The sequence below is a fragment of the Pinus tabuliformis genome, chromosome 4_1 (assembly GCF_031772625.1).
Source record: "Pinus tabuliformis cultivar Carrire ecotype Pingquan chromosome 4_1, CPIR1, whole genome shotgun sequence".
NCBI lineage: Eukaryota > Viridiplantae > Streptophyta > Pinopsida > Pinales > Pinaceae > Pinus > Pinus tabuliformis.
Window position 1 is genome coordinate 178,775,055 of NC_142303.1, and position 18,735 is coordinate 178,793,789.

Consider the following 18,735-nt stretch of genomic DNA (forward strand, 5'->3'; position numbering starts at 1 on the left):
TTGACAAAGTTGTCGATAGTATTGCTAATGCCTTCAAGAGTTTCCTCCTCCCAATGTTCCTTGGGAAGAGAAAAGAGTTGTACCCACACCGAAGAAGCAAAGAAGTCTTCCTTCTCCAAATTAAACTGCTCCTTCCAAAATCTCATGAAAAGCCTTACATTTCTAAAAAAATACAGCCCTCCTTCAAAAATCTTTAATCTATCTTACAAGCAGGAGAAAATGACTAAATAATCATTTTGCCCCTAGCTCCAATTCTATTTGACTATGGAAGTTCCATGTATTTCAGATCCACCCAATCAGAGACTTTCCAAAGGGCCATAATCCAATGAATTTGTAGATTAGAGTGTGATGCTGCATATACTAGATAATTTTTCCAATCCTTCTAGATTTAACCTCATATTTTAGATCTTACGCTACTTTTAGCAGACAACACCCTGGAATTCTAGTTTGTCGAGTGCACCCATTGGACTTTTTGCTATGAAACCATAAACCCCACTTCGCCCAGCTGCTCTACTATGAAAAGAATGTTGAAGATTAGGAGATTGAAGGGGAATACCAATAGATCCAAAATTGTTGTGAACTCTTGAAATAATGTGGCTAAAGGAAGCGGCACAGCCCCTTATCTCAGAGCTAAGCATGGATGGCTCATTTTACACTTTGCAATGTCAAGGTTTCTTGTACATTGTCGTCCAATCTTGATTCTGTAAGAGGAAGCTCTGATCCCCTCCTTTAGCTGGATTGTTTCAAAAATTCATAATGTTTTTGGATATATTGGTATTTTTATTCAATCTCATCTTTAACATCCTTTTCATAGAGCAAGTGGGCAAAATGGGGTTTTTAGTTCCACAACAAAACCTCCATTGGCAAGCCAGAAATCCAGGGCATTGTCTAACAAAAGCAATGCAAAATCCAAAATATGAAGTTAAATCTAGCAAGATTGAAGAATATATCCAATATACACAAGATCACACTTTGATCTGCAAATTCATTGAAGTATGGCTTTCTAAAAAGTCTTTAATTAGGTGGATCTAAAACAAATGGACTCTGCATGATCAAACAGAATTGAATACAGGGGCAGAAAGATTCTTCAGAGTGATTTTCTCTAATTTGGAAGACAAATCAAGGTGTTTTGGAGGGTTGTATTTTTTTAACAATGTAAAGTCCTCATGCAATTTTGGAATGAGCAATATAATCCAGAGAAAGAAGATTTACTTTCTACCCTAGTTTGGGTACAATTCTTCTCTTACTAAGGAATATTGGGAGGAGAAAACCCTTGAGGTTATCGATAACTTTGTCAAAGTATCAAAGGCTACTAAGAGAGGAGGTACACATCGTATACTTGGACCTACATTTATATGAATATCTTTCATCCTCTTCCAACCTCCATAGACATTTATTATTAAGATAATGCTTGTAAGCAATCCCTAGATTATGAGCATGTTCGTTTTAGATGCACACATTATCATGGATAAGAGTGTCTTATTAGGGATTGTCCAATGAATACCAAGGAATTGTCTAAAGAACACCCTTCCCAAAAATAGCGAAAATGATTTGGGAAAGTTTCATAAAGAAAAAGAAATTTGAGTAATCAAGGTACCTCACAATCCTTACCAAATCCATACATTTAGGAATAGGTTCAAGCCTCTCTCCTCTCCAAAGGTGTCTCCAGAGTAAGACAACAGTGAATCAAGCATGCAATCAACAGAAGGAAAATCCCATAAACCCCCACTAAATCCTACAAAACCCATGCAAAAGTCTCTTAAATAGCACCAATAAATCCATTACCACAGAAAATGGCTAGCTCCCTATCAAAAGAAGTTGAAGCAAAAGCCCTACCAAAAGAAACATGATCTGGATTATCCATGACCAACTTTTCTTGCAGAAGAATGGCATGGAAAATATATGAAAAATATACCAACTCATCAAGCTAATATTTTGTACAATGTTTATCTTTGAAGCAAGGAAAAAAACCAACTAAGCTTGAGTTCTTCACAATCTAGTTTTAAGGTTCACATGAATGATTTCAAAGTGGTCTTCACACAAGACAGAATCCAAAAAGTGAGGCCACAAGCAATAAGGCATTGATCCAAGAATCCAGTGAACAATATATCAACTCAAAGAAAATCATGTCAATGTAAAAGGCATTTCCCTCCTTGAAATCTTGAATCTTTAAAAAGTTTTCTATATAATCATGATTGTAGCTAGTTTTTTAATTGGCAAACCACTTACTAGTCTCAAAAAACACCAAATATTTTTTTCAAAAACAATATGTGAGCCTAAAAAACACTCCTAATATTTATTTATTTTTTCAAAAATCCTAACTATATATAATTATTTTTAATTAATAAAAAAACTTATTTAGCAATATATATATATATATATATATATAATGTATAAGCAACATAGAACTAGCGATTGTCCCAAAGGTACAAAGCAAGGCCGATAGGATTATTAAATTGGAATTGTTGAATTTTTATAATTATGATATTATGTGATAAAAGATTAAAAAATATAAAATCCCAAAGTAAAAGTTGTTCCAATTAAATTTACTTTATTATAAAAGAACGTTGTATCTCAATGCCTATTGTTCTGTATCTACATACCTATTTGAAAATGGAAAAACACCCACTTTAAATTCAAATTATACTCCTCTATTCATTGGAAATACTTTATCAATATGAAATCATATACCATATACCTGTCTTAACTATATCCACTTTATTAATGTGGATCCATGAGCTGGATGACACTAGTGGCGATATAAAAGTTTAAAGTCAAGAAGCTTGGTGATAATCGAGCATTTAAATAATATTTTTGAATTTTAAATATTTAAAAATGGTATATTTAATCTGCATCAAAAGATAGCTTTAATGACAGAAAACAGAAGCTGCCTTGCTTTTATAATTTCTAATTTCAAAAAACAGGAAGCTGCCTTTAATTTTATAATTTCGAAAAACAATGTGATAGAATTGAATAAAATATCATAGACTGAAATGAACAAAATTATAATAAAATATAATATAATAGACAGAAATGAATACAATTAAAATAAAATATTGAACAAAGAAAGTAGTAATCTTTCCATACAAGTAAAATTTAGTAGCTAATATTGCAAAGGGAAATCCCATCATATTACAGAATGAAATCCCATCCTATTACAAGTAAAACTGAGAAATTTCATATACCACAATACAAGTAAAACTGAAACCAATCTTGTAGAGTGAAATCCCATCATATTACAAAATGAAATCTCATTCTATAGGATTTATTAGGGTCATTACAGAGAAAATAAACATAAGTGGAGCGCTGATTCACAAGCCATGACATGGACTCTGTAGAGTGAATCCCCTAATCTCGTAGAGTGAATCCCATCATATTACAAAATGAAATAGCAGTCTAAAGGATTTACCAGAGACATTATAAAGATCGCTATCACAGTGGAAAGCTGCTTCACAAGGCGGGACATGGATTCTGCTTTCAGGATGTAAGCCCTTCATTCACCACAGAAACTCTTGTTGTTGAAGATGAGAAGCAGCACAAAAGTTAGTCATTCCACATCTACTACAAACTTACAACAATATTAACATCCTGCAAATATTCTCATCTATGAGGAGCTTTGGGGGCCTATAGATTACAAGAGAATAGCAGAAATTCTTCACTAAACATGTTAGTAGTGTACTGATCATCTTGGCGGTTGGAGACAGAACTGGTGTTGAAGCTCTCTTTCCTCACAAACCCAACAGGGGCTTTCTTGTCATAATTCTGAGTAGAGAAAGGCTGGGTAACCGAGCTGTATGGCATGTATGGCCACAGTTTTGCACGCTTCCCAGTGCCTTTCACTTTCTTCAGTACCTTGTTCAGCTTCACATATCCCGTGATTGTCACTTTCTGCATCTTTCTATTTATATACACCGTTTGAACTCCTGCACAAAATTTCCCACAGAAGAGAAACAAAAGTTATTACAATCATCAAAAACCCAGTTTATATTAACGTAGAAAAAAAAATGATGGGCCACTTGGCCTGTAGCTTAGAGGTAGATCTCAGTTGTAACAGGTGACAAAAGTTAGCATCTCCTTACAGAAATTAGTAACAAAGCTAACGGATTGGTAATGAGCAAACATAGATCCTGAGGTGCAACTTTTCAAAAGCCCAAAGCTAAAAAAATTGGTAAAACTGAGCAAACATGAACTCTGAGCTGAAAAACTGAAGAAACTTTAAAGAATTAATCAGCACACAAGTAGTTAATGCTGAAAGCATTTGCAAGGCAGTGTATCATTCTTCCACTTTGATCCGCATTTCCACCATATGTGTCAGTTCCCCTTGTGGTTTAAATAACCAAGAAATGCCTCTTAGTTTTCCAGTATTGAACAGCGAATTTCAACGACAGTTTCACCAGAGGCGAGGGAAAGATTTTAGTTAAGTAGTTTTCAAATACTAGGTTTCTCTAAGCTAGATACATTTGAAGAAACATCTTTGTTAAGCCATGGAGAATTAGTATGTAGCTTTGCTTTTCAACTGAAAATACTTAGGCATCCATATGCACACAGTAAAGATATCATAACCTACAGCTATGATTTACTGTATGTGCTTTTGTGAAGATGGACATTGCAGTTGATAAGATACTTTTGTTTGGAATTAAATAATCAAATAGGCATTTGGAAGATGGAAACAAGTATAAGAGTTTGACACAAGCTACACCATAGTTATTATGATTAATGCATGTGTAAACTAAAATGATTCAACGTAAAAGTAGGGTATTGTTCTGTAGTAGGTTCTTGATCTAGTCTAAAAACTGCATGCATATTCGTTCCACAGACAAGATTTCCAGAACACATTGAGATGCATTGCCATCTGCTAAAAATTCTTGGGGATGATGAAGCAACCAATCATGACATGGGAAGGCAACATAAAACTGGATCATCCTTTGTGATTGCAAATTGGAATTATTTATCTGCTCTTAAGAAGGTGGACACTGCAGTGCATAAGATATTTTTGTGTGGAAAAATAATCAAACAGCCATTTTGAAGATGGAACTTTGCAATGCCTGCACATCATTTGTACCAATTGAATATCTTTTTTTAGGATCTGTAATTTGTATTTTGTTATGGATCATTGGAAACAAGTATAACGGTTTGACACAAGCTACGACAGAGGTATTATGATTAATACAAATATAAACTAAAATGGTTCATCATAAAATTAGGGTATAGTTCTCGAGTAAGTTTATTCTAAAAACTATGTATACATATTCTTTTCACAGACAAGAATTCAACATCACATTGTGATGCATTTCCATCTCCTAAAAAATTTTGGGGCCCAACTACAGAGTATACCTAACTACTCAATACTAAATAGTGCTTGCTTTAATTCTTGAAATGTTCATTCCACCTTCAAAATCAGATGTTGTTAAAGGGGAAGATAAACAAACAGTACTGGAAATGGAATAATCATTTCCTTGGAGAATGTGCACATTCTGGCTCTTATAGTCTACAGTTGACATCCGTCCAATTCCTTCTGGTACATTAGATTCAGTTGCACCCAGGCCATATGCTGGCATTGGCATACGGTTTAATTGCCCTGAACCAGGAGCACCAACAATACTGGCAAATGGCAAATTCAGGACTTGTCCACTCTGAAGCTGAGAACCTTGAAGTTGTTCGGCATTTATAATAAAAAATACAGTCTTATCTGCTCTACAACACAGTTAATGACAGCGCTGTTTAAACTTTTCTCCAGGAACTTGTCTTCGGCCGCTTTTACAGGGAAAAAAGATTCACTTATAGTCTCTGCTCAACTATTTTGATGACAGGAAAATCAATCCCTTTCTACTACAACCAGAAATAGCCAGATGCATTGCAAAGACAGGCTAGGGTCCTCGTTCGTTATAGTTTTAGAGTCAAACCATCTAATTTTGTATATGCAATTGCCAAATATCCAAAATAGTCGCTTAGAATAAACATCTTCAAGAACAAACTTCATTAATTCTGAAATAAATATAGACCCAATTTAACAATAGTATATAACAATTTGTTTTGAACAACACCAATTGGTATTTAGTCACCATTAATCTCCCATTCTCTGTTAAAAAGCTATTAGATCATATTTGAAGAGCATGATCGTGAGGAAGAATCATACAAAATGCACATAAACTGTAGCTTCTGCAAGAGGTATTGACCAGGAAATTTCTTTGTAGCATACAGCTTACAAAATAATGTTACAGAAAATCACCTTGTTGAGATTCAAACCTGAATCTGCTTAAAATTGAACAATCTGGTTCTAGTCTTTCACTGGCAAGAGACCTCATTAGATCCATAGCTAATAGCAGCAAGGCTCAAATCCGACATGTTGGTTGCCCATCTTTCAAGTCCTCCTGCAGGGCCTTCAATGTTGTAAGCATAAGAAGCCACAGTTGAACCTTCACAATCCTCTGCGCTATCCATTCTCATGGTCCTCTGCAACACTATGAGACTCGAAAATGTAGAAAAGTTATTCCCCTCAAATGTATCAGCCTGCAGGCATACTTCATAATCAATTGCACATTGAATGAGATAGGGACACTTTGAGTAGATATCCAACACACCCAGTTTCTTCTTTTCGTAAGGGGCTAAGAAGTCACTCCATCCCTCTAACAGCACCCTGTCCTCTAAAAGATCGTCGGCAACAGCGAGATAAACAACAGAGGGCTTCTCCAGTCCAGGAATGTGAGCAACCCTCTTCATTATTTCCTCCTTACTACTGCAAATTTTCAAGTCCTTTCCATTTCTAGCTCTGGACCTCATCTCAAGCTTCTTGCAATGGATCATCTAGTCTTTCTCAATTCTCATATGAACCGCCACATATTTGGGTTGAAATATGAATGGGCTCATTCTAATTTTATCCTGATCAATTCCAGTTCGAGAGCTTAAGCTCTTTAGCTTGGATACGACTCTGGAGACTTCAGCGGACAAATTATCAACAAGAACCAGGCATTCAAAGACTCTGGCATAATCAAGAACAGGCCAATGGTCGTGCCAAAGAAAAGGGTGTTTACCCTCCAATTTAATAACGGTATGTCGATCGCTTTCAGGGGTATTGCATTGTTCTAGCTGTGCCATATCCCTTTCCACTGTCCACCGCCGCCCACTCCCCTTAGCCACAACGAAAACATCGGAAAAATTACGGGAATTCATGCTGCTTATGCGAACGAAGGCGTTGCAGAGGGAATTGAAACAATGGAGCGAGAAGAGGCGATCGAATCCTAGGGGCTTTATGCTCGCTGAATGTGGACAACAAGTGTCAGCGTTAGAAACAAAAGGACGACGAAAGTCTCTTTCAAAGGAAGGCCTATCTGCCTAAATATCAAAAAAAAACTACCGGTATTTATTTATTTTTTCAAAAATCCTAACCATATATAATTATTTTTAATTAATAAAAAAAATATTTACCAATATATATATATATATATAATAAACAACATGACAGTGTCATAAAAATCGTATTCATGAATTTTTTTTTGAAATCTTAATTATATATATAATTATTTTTAATTTAAAAAGAATTATTTACTTATATAAATAATATCTACTACTTGCTTTATGTTTTTTGCTTTCCCACATTTAATACTACTTGCTTTATGTTTTTTGCTTTGCCACATTTAATATTATACTACATAGACGTAAACACAAATACAACCTCAATCATATTTTGTGATCATAAATGTAAACATTATGCTTTGTCGAACATTTTTATGACGATTTGGAAACTTTTGTAATAGTAACCATCAACTTAATAGACTTGGAAGTATTAATGTCATTTTGCTCATTCTCCCAAAAAGATGATCGAGTCACTAACACTTTCATTATTATGGATATAGAATTATAGCTTTGCAAAAAATAACAATAGTGGATTTATTTATTTCAATAAATTTGCATTTATTGATTAAAATTATTTATATATAACATTTTTTTTAAGAAGAGTAGGTATTTTTTTCAATTTTTTGTTTTTAATTTGTTTGTTATATATACTTTTTAATTAAATAGATTTAATGATTAAAAATATGTATTTTTCCCAAAAAGATCATTAATTTGAATCCAAAAAAATATAGAATATATACATTTCTATAGATTTTAGCATTCAAATAATCCATGTATAATATATTTCAAATAGATTAAAATAATTTTTTTAATATTATCAAAATATGTGTTGAAATTAAATTAGTCCGTGCATGACCGATTTCAGATAAATTAAACTAATTCTTTTAATATTATCAAAATATCTGTTAAAATTAATATAAATCAAAATTTATCAGAAAAAAATGGATTTTCATGAAAAAAAATGGATTCCAAATCTGAAAATTCCATTTTTTATTATATTGATTCCACCAATGACTAGGGCATGTATAGGATATTCGTTCTTATACATATGAATACATAGAAAAATGCATATAAAAAAACAAAGTTCATTATTTGTAAGTTTGGTAAGACTACATCTTTATCATGTTCAACTTCTCACCCCGATCGAGGATAGGACAAGATTTTTGAAACTAAGACTTCCGATTGGGTTAGACGGTAAGACTTCATTTCCACTGCCATTGCCAATTGAACTACCCCAAACAAACAAAGCTCATTAACCTTAACTAAAAAGCTAAAAAGTATACAAGTAACTTTATCTAAATAAGTGGATTAAAAATATGCCAATCAGCCTTTCAAAGCATCTAAATGTGTGGATTAAAAATATGCCAATCAGCCATCCAAAGAAAAAGAAAGAATATTGTTGATCCAAAAATGTTGAAAAGGTATTAAATAAAAATAAATCCAAAAAACATAAATATCAAACAAACTTTCCTCCTTGATGATGGTTGCTGAAAATAAAACTCATCCTGATGATGGTTGCTGAAAATAAAACCCATCCAAAAAGGAAAATTTACAGAATCCAATACCTCTAACTGCCATAAAGATTTGGTTTCCTCCCCCAAATCTTGACCTCTCAAACTTTTAGATAATTACTCTAACTCTCAGCTGTTAAGAAAATATGGGATAATGTTTCTCTATCCCAAAACTCAAATCTGTTAAGAAAATATGGGATAATGTTTCTCTATCCCAAAGCTCAAAATTGCTCATAACACATAGCCAGTTATATAGATATACTTGCAAAAGCCAGTAACAGAAAAACTAATTTATTAAGAAATATATATCCATCTGTTTGGAATGAAAAAGTTTAAGTACATTCTACTATCTGGATAAGGTGGGATGATCTATGACCTAATTTATGTTGTGTCTAACCCAGTACCATCAAGCTATGTAATAAGTCGAGTGCATTGAACGTTGTGAAACTCAAGATTCCGTCATCCGCAAAGATAGCCAACCCATCCAAAATATGACATCAAATCCGAGATTAAATGGTAGTGAGTATAACTGGCATGACTCCCCAGCATGACCCTGGGTGAGTACTGAACTTAATGCTCAGCAATTCCCATTAATAGACAGTTGGGTGGTCGATACTCCTCACACTTTCGAGCAATTATTATTTCCTTTATAGGATTTATTTACATTGCAAATAATATCAGTAGAGTTTTCTGAATATGCCAAGGCAGAGTAAAGCACAAGGAAGTCAACAAGAACTCACCCCTTCCCCGGGTTAACCAAAATTAGGGCTTTTCTTTCATTCCCACATAAACACTTCTCCTCCCTGAGCTAAGCAAGTGGCACATTTTTTTTCTACTCCTCCAGTTTCCAACATAGTTACCTTCAAATTAGAAATTGAAATAAATAGCTCATGTTTGACATCATAATAGTCTTCCGAAGCCACGATTAAGGAAGTCCAAATTCCTCAAACCAGCTAAATCCAGCAATGTCGTTAGAAGTTGGGTAGCATATGTGTGGAAGTGATTAATGTTTTACAAGTGATGTGAGCCCACAGAAAGCCCTTTTCAAAACACACAAAGCTACTCTGCCTGTCATTCCTTCGGAACAAATTAATTTTGTGGCATGGTAATCCAAATGTAAATGGAATATGCATTCCATATAACTATATTTAACAGACCTAAAACACTGAGAAGTAATGAAACAAGACATGACCCTGAAAATAAGCTCTGCAAAAAATTGATTAAAAAATCATCAGGTTAGAGTAGCGAACTAACCCTCAATCGAGAATCACGGCACTATGGATTTCCCTTCATTGAGTTTCGAAAGCCGGACCATATGTTGCAGGCAGCCCTAAAAAAGTGAGGCGTGGCCTGTACAAGCGCACTGGCTGAAACTCCGAAAACCAAGGTCTGGGCTATGTCAGGCTTAGTATCGACCTTCATTTCCAGCAAGGAGAGACGGGTGCTGATATAGTCGATCTTTGAAGAGATGCCCTGTTGAGAGGATTGGTCTCGTTTCGAGGAGCGTGCGCGGCTATACAAAATGATTTGATGGCCTGGTGGGATGCCTCGGTGGGGTTCAAACCCTTAGCCTCGTACAGAGCTAACAGCTCCGCTGGGTCGGGCTTCTTGCTTTTTTTAGTAGTGGAAGTAGAAGCAGGAGCTAAATCAGAAGCAGAAACAGGGGATACTGGTAAGGAGGGGCGCAACACATTCTTCGCCATGACTAAAACCCTAAACCCCAAATCTATTATCAAACCGCATCCAAAGGATAAGAACAATGAAGATGAGGGACGTTGCAATTAAATAGTTTGGTAAGGAGGGGCGCAACGCATTCTTCGCCATGACTAAAACCCTAAACCCCAAATCTATTATCAAACCGCATCCAGAGGATGAGAACGATGAAGATGAGGGACGTTGCAATTAAATAGTTTGGTTTGAAATTGTACTCTCCTAATCAAATCTTTTAATTAAAACCTTTAGAAACTTCCCTATCGAAAAGTTATTATTATTATTATTAAATAAGGATGTGATAATTTCCAAACGAATTCAGGAAGAGGTACAAGTATCTCACTAAATAGATATTTCCAAAAAGAAGGCAAAAAGGAACATTGGGAAAGATAGTCCAAAAGAAATCAAAGCTAGAGCTTAAGACGCTAATGGTTACATAAGGATAGAGGAAGAAGAAGATACAAGTGCTCGTAGAGCACAGGAAAAAGAACACAAAGAAAGACAGGACAAGAAAACAAACTTTATTATCAAGGGAATAAGTGATTATGGGAAGAATGAAAGTACTCTTAATTTGACAAGAGATTTTTTGAAAGAGAAACTACATTGGAAATGGCAAATTTGTCAAGCAAGAAGGGTTGGGAGGATATGTGAAGAGAGACCTCGACCCATAAAATTCACCATGGCAAGCGTACAAGACAAACACCAGCGTTTGGGCAAAAATAAACTCTTGAAAGGCTCACACTTCTTCCTCGTTGAAGATTTAACCAAAAAACAACAAGAGGAGAGAAGGGATGAAGTGGAGAAAAGGGATGAAGGGATGCATGTCAACTCCACGTTGAACATGGACAAAATCACACATCACCCTCATACTACATTGTAGAAATGTGCCTCTCAGCGCAATAAAGTGAACAAGTCTCTCATTTGCATGTTATTAACTTGGGTTATTCGCATGTCATGAACAAGGGAATAGTAAGGACAGAGTCAATTTGCATTTTGGACCAGCAACTTTACAGGTTATACAACAACTAGGTATTTTTTTCAATTTTTTCGAGACAAATTCTTTTAATTTGTTTGTTAAGATTTACATACTGACTTTTAATTAAATAGATTTAATAATTAAAAATATGTATTTTTCCCAAAAGATCATTAATTTGAATCCAAAAAAATATAGAATATATATACATTTCTATAGATTTTAGTATTCAAATAATCCCTGTATAATATATTTCAGATAGATTAAAATAATTTTTTTAATATTATCAAAATATGTGTTGAAATTAAATTAGTCCGTGCATGACCGATTTCAGATAAATTAAACTAATTCTTTTAATATTATCAAAATATCTGTTAAAATTAATATAAATCAAAATTTATCAGAAAAAAAAATGATTTTTCATGAAAAAAAATGGATTCCAAATCTGAAAATTCCATTTTTTATTATATTGATTCCACCAATGACTAGGGCATGTATAGGATATTCGTTCTTATACATATGACTACACAGAAAAATACATACAAACAAACAAAGTTCATTATTTGTAAGTTTGGTAAGACTACATCTTTATCATGTTCAACTTCTCAACTTCTCACCCCGATGGAGGATAGGACAAGATTTTTGAAACTAAGAGTTCCAATTGGGTTAGACGGTGGTTAGACGGTAAGACTTCATTTCCACTGCCACTGCCAATTGAACTACCCCAAACAAACAAAGCTCATTAACCTTAACTAAAAAGCTAAAAAGTATACAAGTAACTTTATCTAAATAAGTGGATTAAAAATATGCCAATCAGCCATCCAAAGAATCTAAATGCGTGGATTAAAAATATGCCAATCAGCCATCCAAAGAATCTAAATGCGTGGATTAAAAATATGCCAATCAGCCATCCAAAGAAAAAGAAAGAATATTGTTATCCAAAAATGTTGAAAAGGTATTAAATAAAAATAAATCCACAAAAACATAAATATCAAACAAACTTTCCTCCTTGATGATGGTTGCTGAAAATAAAACTCATCCTGATGATGGTTGCTGAAAATAAAACCCATCCAAAAAGGAAAATTTACAGAATCCAATACCTCTAATTCCCATAAAGATTTGGTTTCCTCCCCCCAAATCTTGACCTCTCAAACTTTTAGATAATTACTCTAACTCTCAGCTGTTAAGAAAATATGGGATAATGTTTCTCTATCCCAAAACTCAAATCTGTTAAGAAAGTATGAGATAATGTTTCTCTATCCCAAAGCTCAAAATTGCTCATAACACATAGCCAGTTATATAGATATACTTGCAAAAGCCAGTAACAGAAAAAATAATTTATTAAGAAATATATATCCATCTGTTTGGAATGAAAAAGTTTAAGTACATTCTACTATCTGGATAAGGTGGGATGATCTATGCCCTAATTTATGTTGGGCGTAACCCAGTACCATCAAGCTATGTAATAAGTCGAGTGCATTGAACGTTGTGAAACTCAAGATTCCGTCATCCGCAGAGATAGCCAACCCATCCAAAATATGACATATCAAATCCGAGATTAAATGGTAGTGAGTATAACTGGCATGACTCCCCAGCATGACCCTGGGTGAGTACTGAACTTAATGCTCAGCAATTCCCATTAATAGACAGTTGGGTGGTCGATACTCCTCACACTTTCGAGCAATTATTATTTTCTTTATAGGATTTATTTACATTGCAAATAATATCAGTAGAGTTTTCTGAATATGCCAAGGCAGAGTAAAGCACAAGGAAGTCAACAAGAACTCACCCCTTCCCCGAATTAACCAAAATTAGGGCTTTTCTTTCATTCCCACATAAACAGTTCTGCTCCCTGAGCTGAGGAAGTGGCACATTTTTTTTCTACTCCTCCAGTTTCCAACATAGATACCTTCAAATTAGAAATTGAAATAAATAGCTCATGTTTGACATCATAATAGCCTTCTGAAGCCACGATTAAGGAAGTCCAAATTCCTCAAACCAGCTAAATCCAGCAATGTCGTTAAAAGTTGGGTAGCATATGTGTGGGAGTGATTAATGTTTTACAAGTGATGTGAGCCCATGGAAAGCTCTTTTCAAAACACACAAAGCTACTCTGCCTGTCATTCCTTCGAAACAAATTAATTTTGTGGCATGGTAATCCAAATGTAAATGGAATATGCATTCCATATAAATATATTTAATAGACCTAAAACACTGAGAAGTAATGAAACAAGACATGACCCTGAAAATAATCTCTGCAAAAAATTGATTAAAAAATCATCAGGTTATAGTAGCGAACTAACCCTCAATCAAGAATCACGGCGCTATGGATTTCCCTTCATGGAGTTTCGAAAGCCGGACCATATGTTGCAGGCAGCCCTAAAAAAGTGAGGCGTGGCCTGTACAAGCGCACTGGCTGAAACTCCGAGAACCAAGGTTTGGGCTATGCCGGGCTTAGTATCGACCTTCATTTCCAGCAAGGAGAGACGGGTGCTGATATAGTCGATCTTTGAAGAGATGCCCTGCTGAGAGGATTGGTCTCGTTCCGAGGAGCGTGCGCGGCTATACAAAAGATTTGAGATGACGTTCTGCAAGTCCTTGATGGCCTGGTGGGATGCCTCGGTGGGGTTCAAACCCTTAGCCTCGTACAGAGCTAACAGCTCCGCTGGGTCGGGCTTCTTGCTTTTTTTAGTAGTGGAAGTAGAAGCAAGAGCTGAATCAGAAGCAGAAAAAGGGGATACTGGTAAGGAGGGGCGCAACGCATTCTTCGCCATGACTAAAACCCTAAACCCCAAATCTATTATCAAACCGCAACCAGAGGATGAGAACGATGAAGATGAGGGACGTTGCAATTAAATAGTTTGGTAAGGAGGGGCGCAACGCATTCTTGCCATGACTAAAACCCTAAACCCCAAATCTATTATCAAACCGCATCCACACGATGAGAACGATGAAGATGAGGGAAGTTGCAATTAAATAGTTTGGTTTGAAATTGTACTCTCCTAATAACACAACAATCCTATATAATGCAATCGAGTTTCACAACCCAAACCCAGATATAATATTCAAAATTATGAAACATAGTATTCATAAGGTGATGCCACATGTACACGTAAAACATATAACCAAACACTAGATAGTACAAAGCTTGAAGGTCACATGAATGCTTTTATTCTCACCCCTTTAAGTGGTAATTAGTTTATCGTTGCCCATTTAATTTGAAATGGTAACTGTTATATATTATATATAAATAACATCGAAACTTCTTGTTTAATTTATTTTTTATTACAAGATCATTATAATTTAAAATAAATAATTTATACAATATTTATAAAGGGATTTTATTTAAACGTGAGTTAAATATTTATCTGAAAATTTAAATCATAGTTTTCATATTGTTCAAGGTCTTGTGATTAATATATTGTGAATATTTTTATATTTATAATAATTATAAAATGAAAACAACATATAAAACATCATTAATATCAAAACTTCAATAATATAAAAATTAGTATTAAGATGCAAATTAATTAATGTAATATATATATTATTATTATTTATTTATTTTTGAGGTAAATAGATTTTTTCATTACTCAAAGCCACGATTAAGGAAATCCAAATTCCTCAAACCAGTTAAATCCAGCAATGTCCTTAAAAGTTGGGTAGCATATGTGTGGAAGTGATTAATGTTTTACAAGTGATGTGAGCCCATGGAAAGCTCTTTTCAAAACACACAAAGCTACTCTGTCTGTCATTCCTTCGAAACAAATTAATTTTGTGGCATGGTAATCCAAATGTAAATGGAATATGCATTCCATATAACTATATTTAACAAACCTAAAACACTGAGAAGTAATGAAACAAGACATGACCCTAAAAATAAGCTATGCAAAAAATTGATTAAAAAATCATCAGGTTAGAGTAGCGAACTAACCCTCAATCAAGAATCACGGCGCTATGGATTTCCCTTCATGGAGTTTCGAAAGCCGGACCATATGTTGCAGGCAGCCCTAAAAAAGTGAGGCGTGGCCTGTACAAGCGCACTGGCTGAAACTCTGAGAACCAAGGTCTGGGCTATGCCGGGCTTAGTATCGACCTTCATTTCCAGCAAGGAGAGACGGGTGCTGATATAGTCGATCTTTGAAGAGATGCCCTGCTGAGAGGATTGGTCTCGTTCCGAGGAGCGTGCGCGGCTATACAAAAGATTTGAGATGACGTTCTGCAAGTCCTTGATGGCCTGGTGGGATGCCTCGGTGGGGTTCAAACCCTTAGCCTCGTACAGAGCTAACAGCTCCGCTGGGTCGGGCTTCTTGCTTTTTTTAGTAGTGGAAGTAGAAGCAGGAGCTGAATCAGAAGCAGAAACAGGGGATACTGGTAAGGAGGGGCGCAACGCATTCTTCGCCATGACTAAAACCCTAAACCCCAAATCTATTATCAAACCGTAACCAGAGGATGAGAACGATGAAGATGAGGGACGTTGCAATTAAATAGTTTGGTTTGAAATTGTACTCTCCTAATCAAATCTTTTAATTAAAACTTTTAGAAACTTCCCTATTGAAAATTTGTTATTATTATTATTATTATTAAATAAGGATGTGATAATTTCCAAACAAATTCAGGAAGAGGTACAAGTATCTCACTAAATAGATATTTCCAAAAAGAAGGCAAAAAGGAACATTGGGAAAGATAGTCCAAAAGAAATCAAAGCTAGAGCTTAAGACGCTAATGGTTACATAAGGATAGAGGAAGAAGAAGATACAAGTGCTCGTAGAGCACAAGAAAAAGAACACAAAGAAAGACAGGACAGGAAAACAAACTTTATTATTAGGGGAATAAGTGATTATGGGAAGAATGAAAGTACTCTTAATTTGACAAGAGATTTTCTGAAAGAGAAACTACATTGGAAATGGAAAATTTGTCAAGCAAGAAGGGTTGGGAGGATATGTGAAGAGAGACCTCGACCCATAAAATTCACCATGGCAAGCGTACAAGACAAACACCAGCTTTTGGGCAAAAATAAACTCTTGAAAGGCTCACACTTCTTCCTTGTTGAAGATTTAACCAAAAAACAACAAGAGGAGAGAAGGGATGAAGTGGAGAAAATTAGAACAGCAAGAAATGAAGGGAAAAGGGCATGGTTGTACAAGGGTAAAGTCGTTATTGCAGTGTTTGGGACTTCGGGAAAAACAAGGCAGCAAGCTGGCAGTAAAGAAAAAACAAAGAATTCAATTATAGGGACAAAAACAATAAGTGGCATGGACAAAAAGGGGTGACGACTCAAATTTGAGTCTTATGTGCCAAATTGCGTAGCAGTCAAATCCTACCCAGGTCTACCTAAGTTTAGTTTGTTGGAATTGTAGAGGTTACCCTTAGAGGAGGGGACCTGGGTTAGGGCCTATTGTGGAAGGTAGAGACATAATTTGTCTCACAGAAACTCATGAGCATGATGGTTGCAAAACTCCTGTGTTTGACAGTTATTTGAAGTTGGTAGTTTGGAACAAGGTAGCAGAAAATGGCAAAGGATATGGGGGAATACTAGTTTTAGTGAAAGAAAAAGAAGGTCGTCACATTCAGTTAATTAAAGAAGATGCAAATAAACAATATTTATGGTTGAAAATATCAGAGAATGATAATCACATAAGAATTGCAACATGCTATTTTGCCCCTCAAGTCTCAAAAACTTACAAAAATAAGGGGCTTGACAGCAAGGATCCATATGCAACTTTAAAACAAGATATTGTCGTGTACTCTCAGCAGGGAGAAGTTCTTTTAGTGGGAGATTTCAATGCTAGAACATCAAATAATCAAGCTAGCATTCTCTGTTGCAAATAGGATAACAATACTATTTGGCTCGCTGAAGAGGTGAATCCCCAATGGGTGAGGTGTTCAGAAGATGACAAAGTTAGCAATCATTTTGGAGAGGAGTTGCTTACACTGTGTGGGGCTTTCAACTTAATTATTTGCAATGGTCTAGATAGATGGAAAAGGTCTGGGAACTTCACTTGCAACACATACAATGGGGCAAGTGTCGTTGACTATGTGATGTGTTCACAAAGCTTGATAGAAAAGATAGATGAAGTTAGTATTGGAGAGCATATTTGGGACTTAAAATCAGACCATAACCCAATTTATATATGGTTATCATGGTTATAAGAAAGACAACATAGGAGGAAAATCCAATGCTCTCGACAATCACTATCAAGGGGCAAAATTCTTCTAACACAAGAAAATTGTATTGTCTTCAAGACAATGTTAGAGAGATTAATTCGGAAGGAGAAAACTAGTTTCAAAATCTTCAACAATCATGAGTTAACAAATATAATTCAAAGTGCACTTGGGAAGTGCAAAAAAGCAAAAAATATGAAATCAAAATCAAATTGTTTTCCTGTAAATGCTTGGTTTGATGACGAATGCAAAATGGCAAGGAGAACCTTGAAAAGGGCAGGAAAGGAGAAGATGAATGTAAAGTTATATAAGCAGATACTAAAAAGGAAAAAAGATGAGTTCATGCAAACAACGAGAGAAGAGTTAATGTATTTAAGCAAAAATAATCCAAAGCTTTTCTGGTAGGAACTAACCAAGGAAGAAGCAAATTGAAAATAATATTACAGCCAATCAATGGTTTGAATATGCAAGGCAAATCTATGAGCAAGAATTTGAGGCGAAGTCCCCCCTAGGATCAACACAAATTCAAATCTCTTCACATTACAGGAGGTGGAGAATGGAATTAAGAAGTTGAAAACAGGAAAGGAAAAGGACTTGGTTGAACTTCAAGGAGAGTATCTAAAATGGGGAATGAATGCTCTTGCACTGCACATCATGGAAATATTCAACAACATCATTCAGCAAGGATTCCCAAGAGACTGGACAACTAGCCTAGAAATACCCCTTTTAAAAGTGGAGACATTAATAATCCATCCAACTATAGAACAATTATGATCAATCCTTTGTTTGCAAAGCTTTTCAGCATCATGGTAGAAGATAGAATTAAGTAAAAAAAAGAGGGTAAGAGGACAAGCAAGTTTTAGGTCAAAACATTCTACAGTGGATCATGGTATCACATTGAGACACATTGTTGAAAAGGTTTGGGAGGACAAAGAAGAAGTATTTTGCTGCTTTATTGACATCAAAAAAGCATTTGACATAATCCCTAGGGACAAGTTGTGGCGTAGAATGGAAGAAATTGAA

At 35.2% G+C, this 18,735-nt stretch overlaps 2 protein-coding genes and 2 pseudogenes across 2 annotated transcripts; all 4 read right to left on the reverse strand.

Annotated features, from left to right (window-relative positions):
* Nucleotides 1-3,397: 3,397 nt before the first annotated feature.
* LOC149174778 (uncharacterized) lies at nucleotides 3,398-16,038 on the reverse strand. Its single transcript, XM_089419415.1, has 2 exons — nucleotides 15,482-16,038; nucleotides 3,398-3,923 (listed from the first exon to the last, which is right to left on the reverse strand). Exon 1 carries the CDS (start codon nucleotides 15,950-15,952, stop codon nucleotides 15,503-15,505), a length of 450 nt encoding a protein of 149 aa, XP_089275541.1. The 5' UTR covers nucleotides 15,953-16,038; the 3' UTR covers nucleotides 3,398-3,923; nucleotides 15,482-15,502.
* LOC149174779 (O-fucosyltransferase 23 pseudogene) lies at nucleotides 3,931-8,931 on the reverse strand (annotated as a pseudogene).
* On the reverse strand, nucleotides 9,374-10,784 carry LOC149174780 (uncharacterized; annotated as a pseudogene).
* On the reverse strand, nucleotides 13,203-14,502 carry LOC149174781 (uncharacterized). Its single transcript, XM_089419414.1, has one exon. The coding sequence runs from the start codon at nucleotides 14,319-14,321 to the stop codon at nucleotides 13,872-13,874; it is 450 nt and encodes a 149-aa protein (XP_089275540.1). The 5' UTR covers nucleotides 14,322-14,502; the 3' UTR covers nucleotides 13,203-13,871.
* Nucleotides 16,039-18,735: the final 2,697 nt, after the last annotated feature.

Coding starts and splice junctions, on each gene's coding strand:
- LOC149174781 (XM_089419414.1), bottom strand. CDS start 14,321: ATGGCGAAGAATGCGTTGCGCCCCTCCTTACCAGTATCCCCTTTTTCT.
- LOC149174778 (XM_089419415.1), bottom strand. CDS start 15,952: ATGGCGAAGAATGCGTTGCGCCCCTCCTTACCAGTATCCCCTGTTTCT.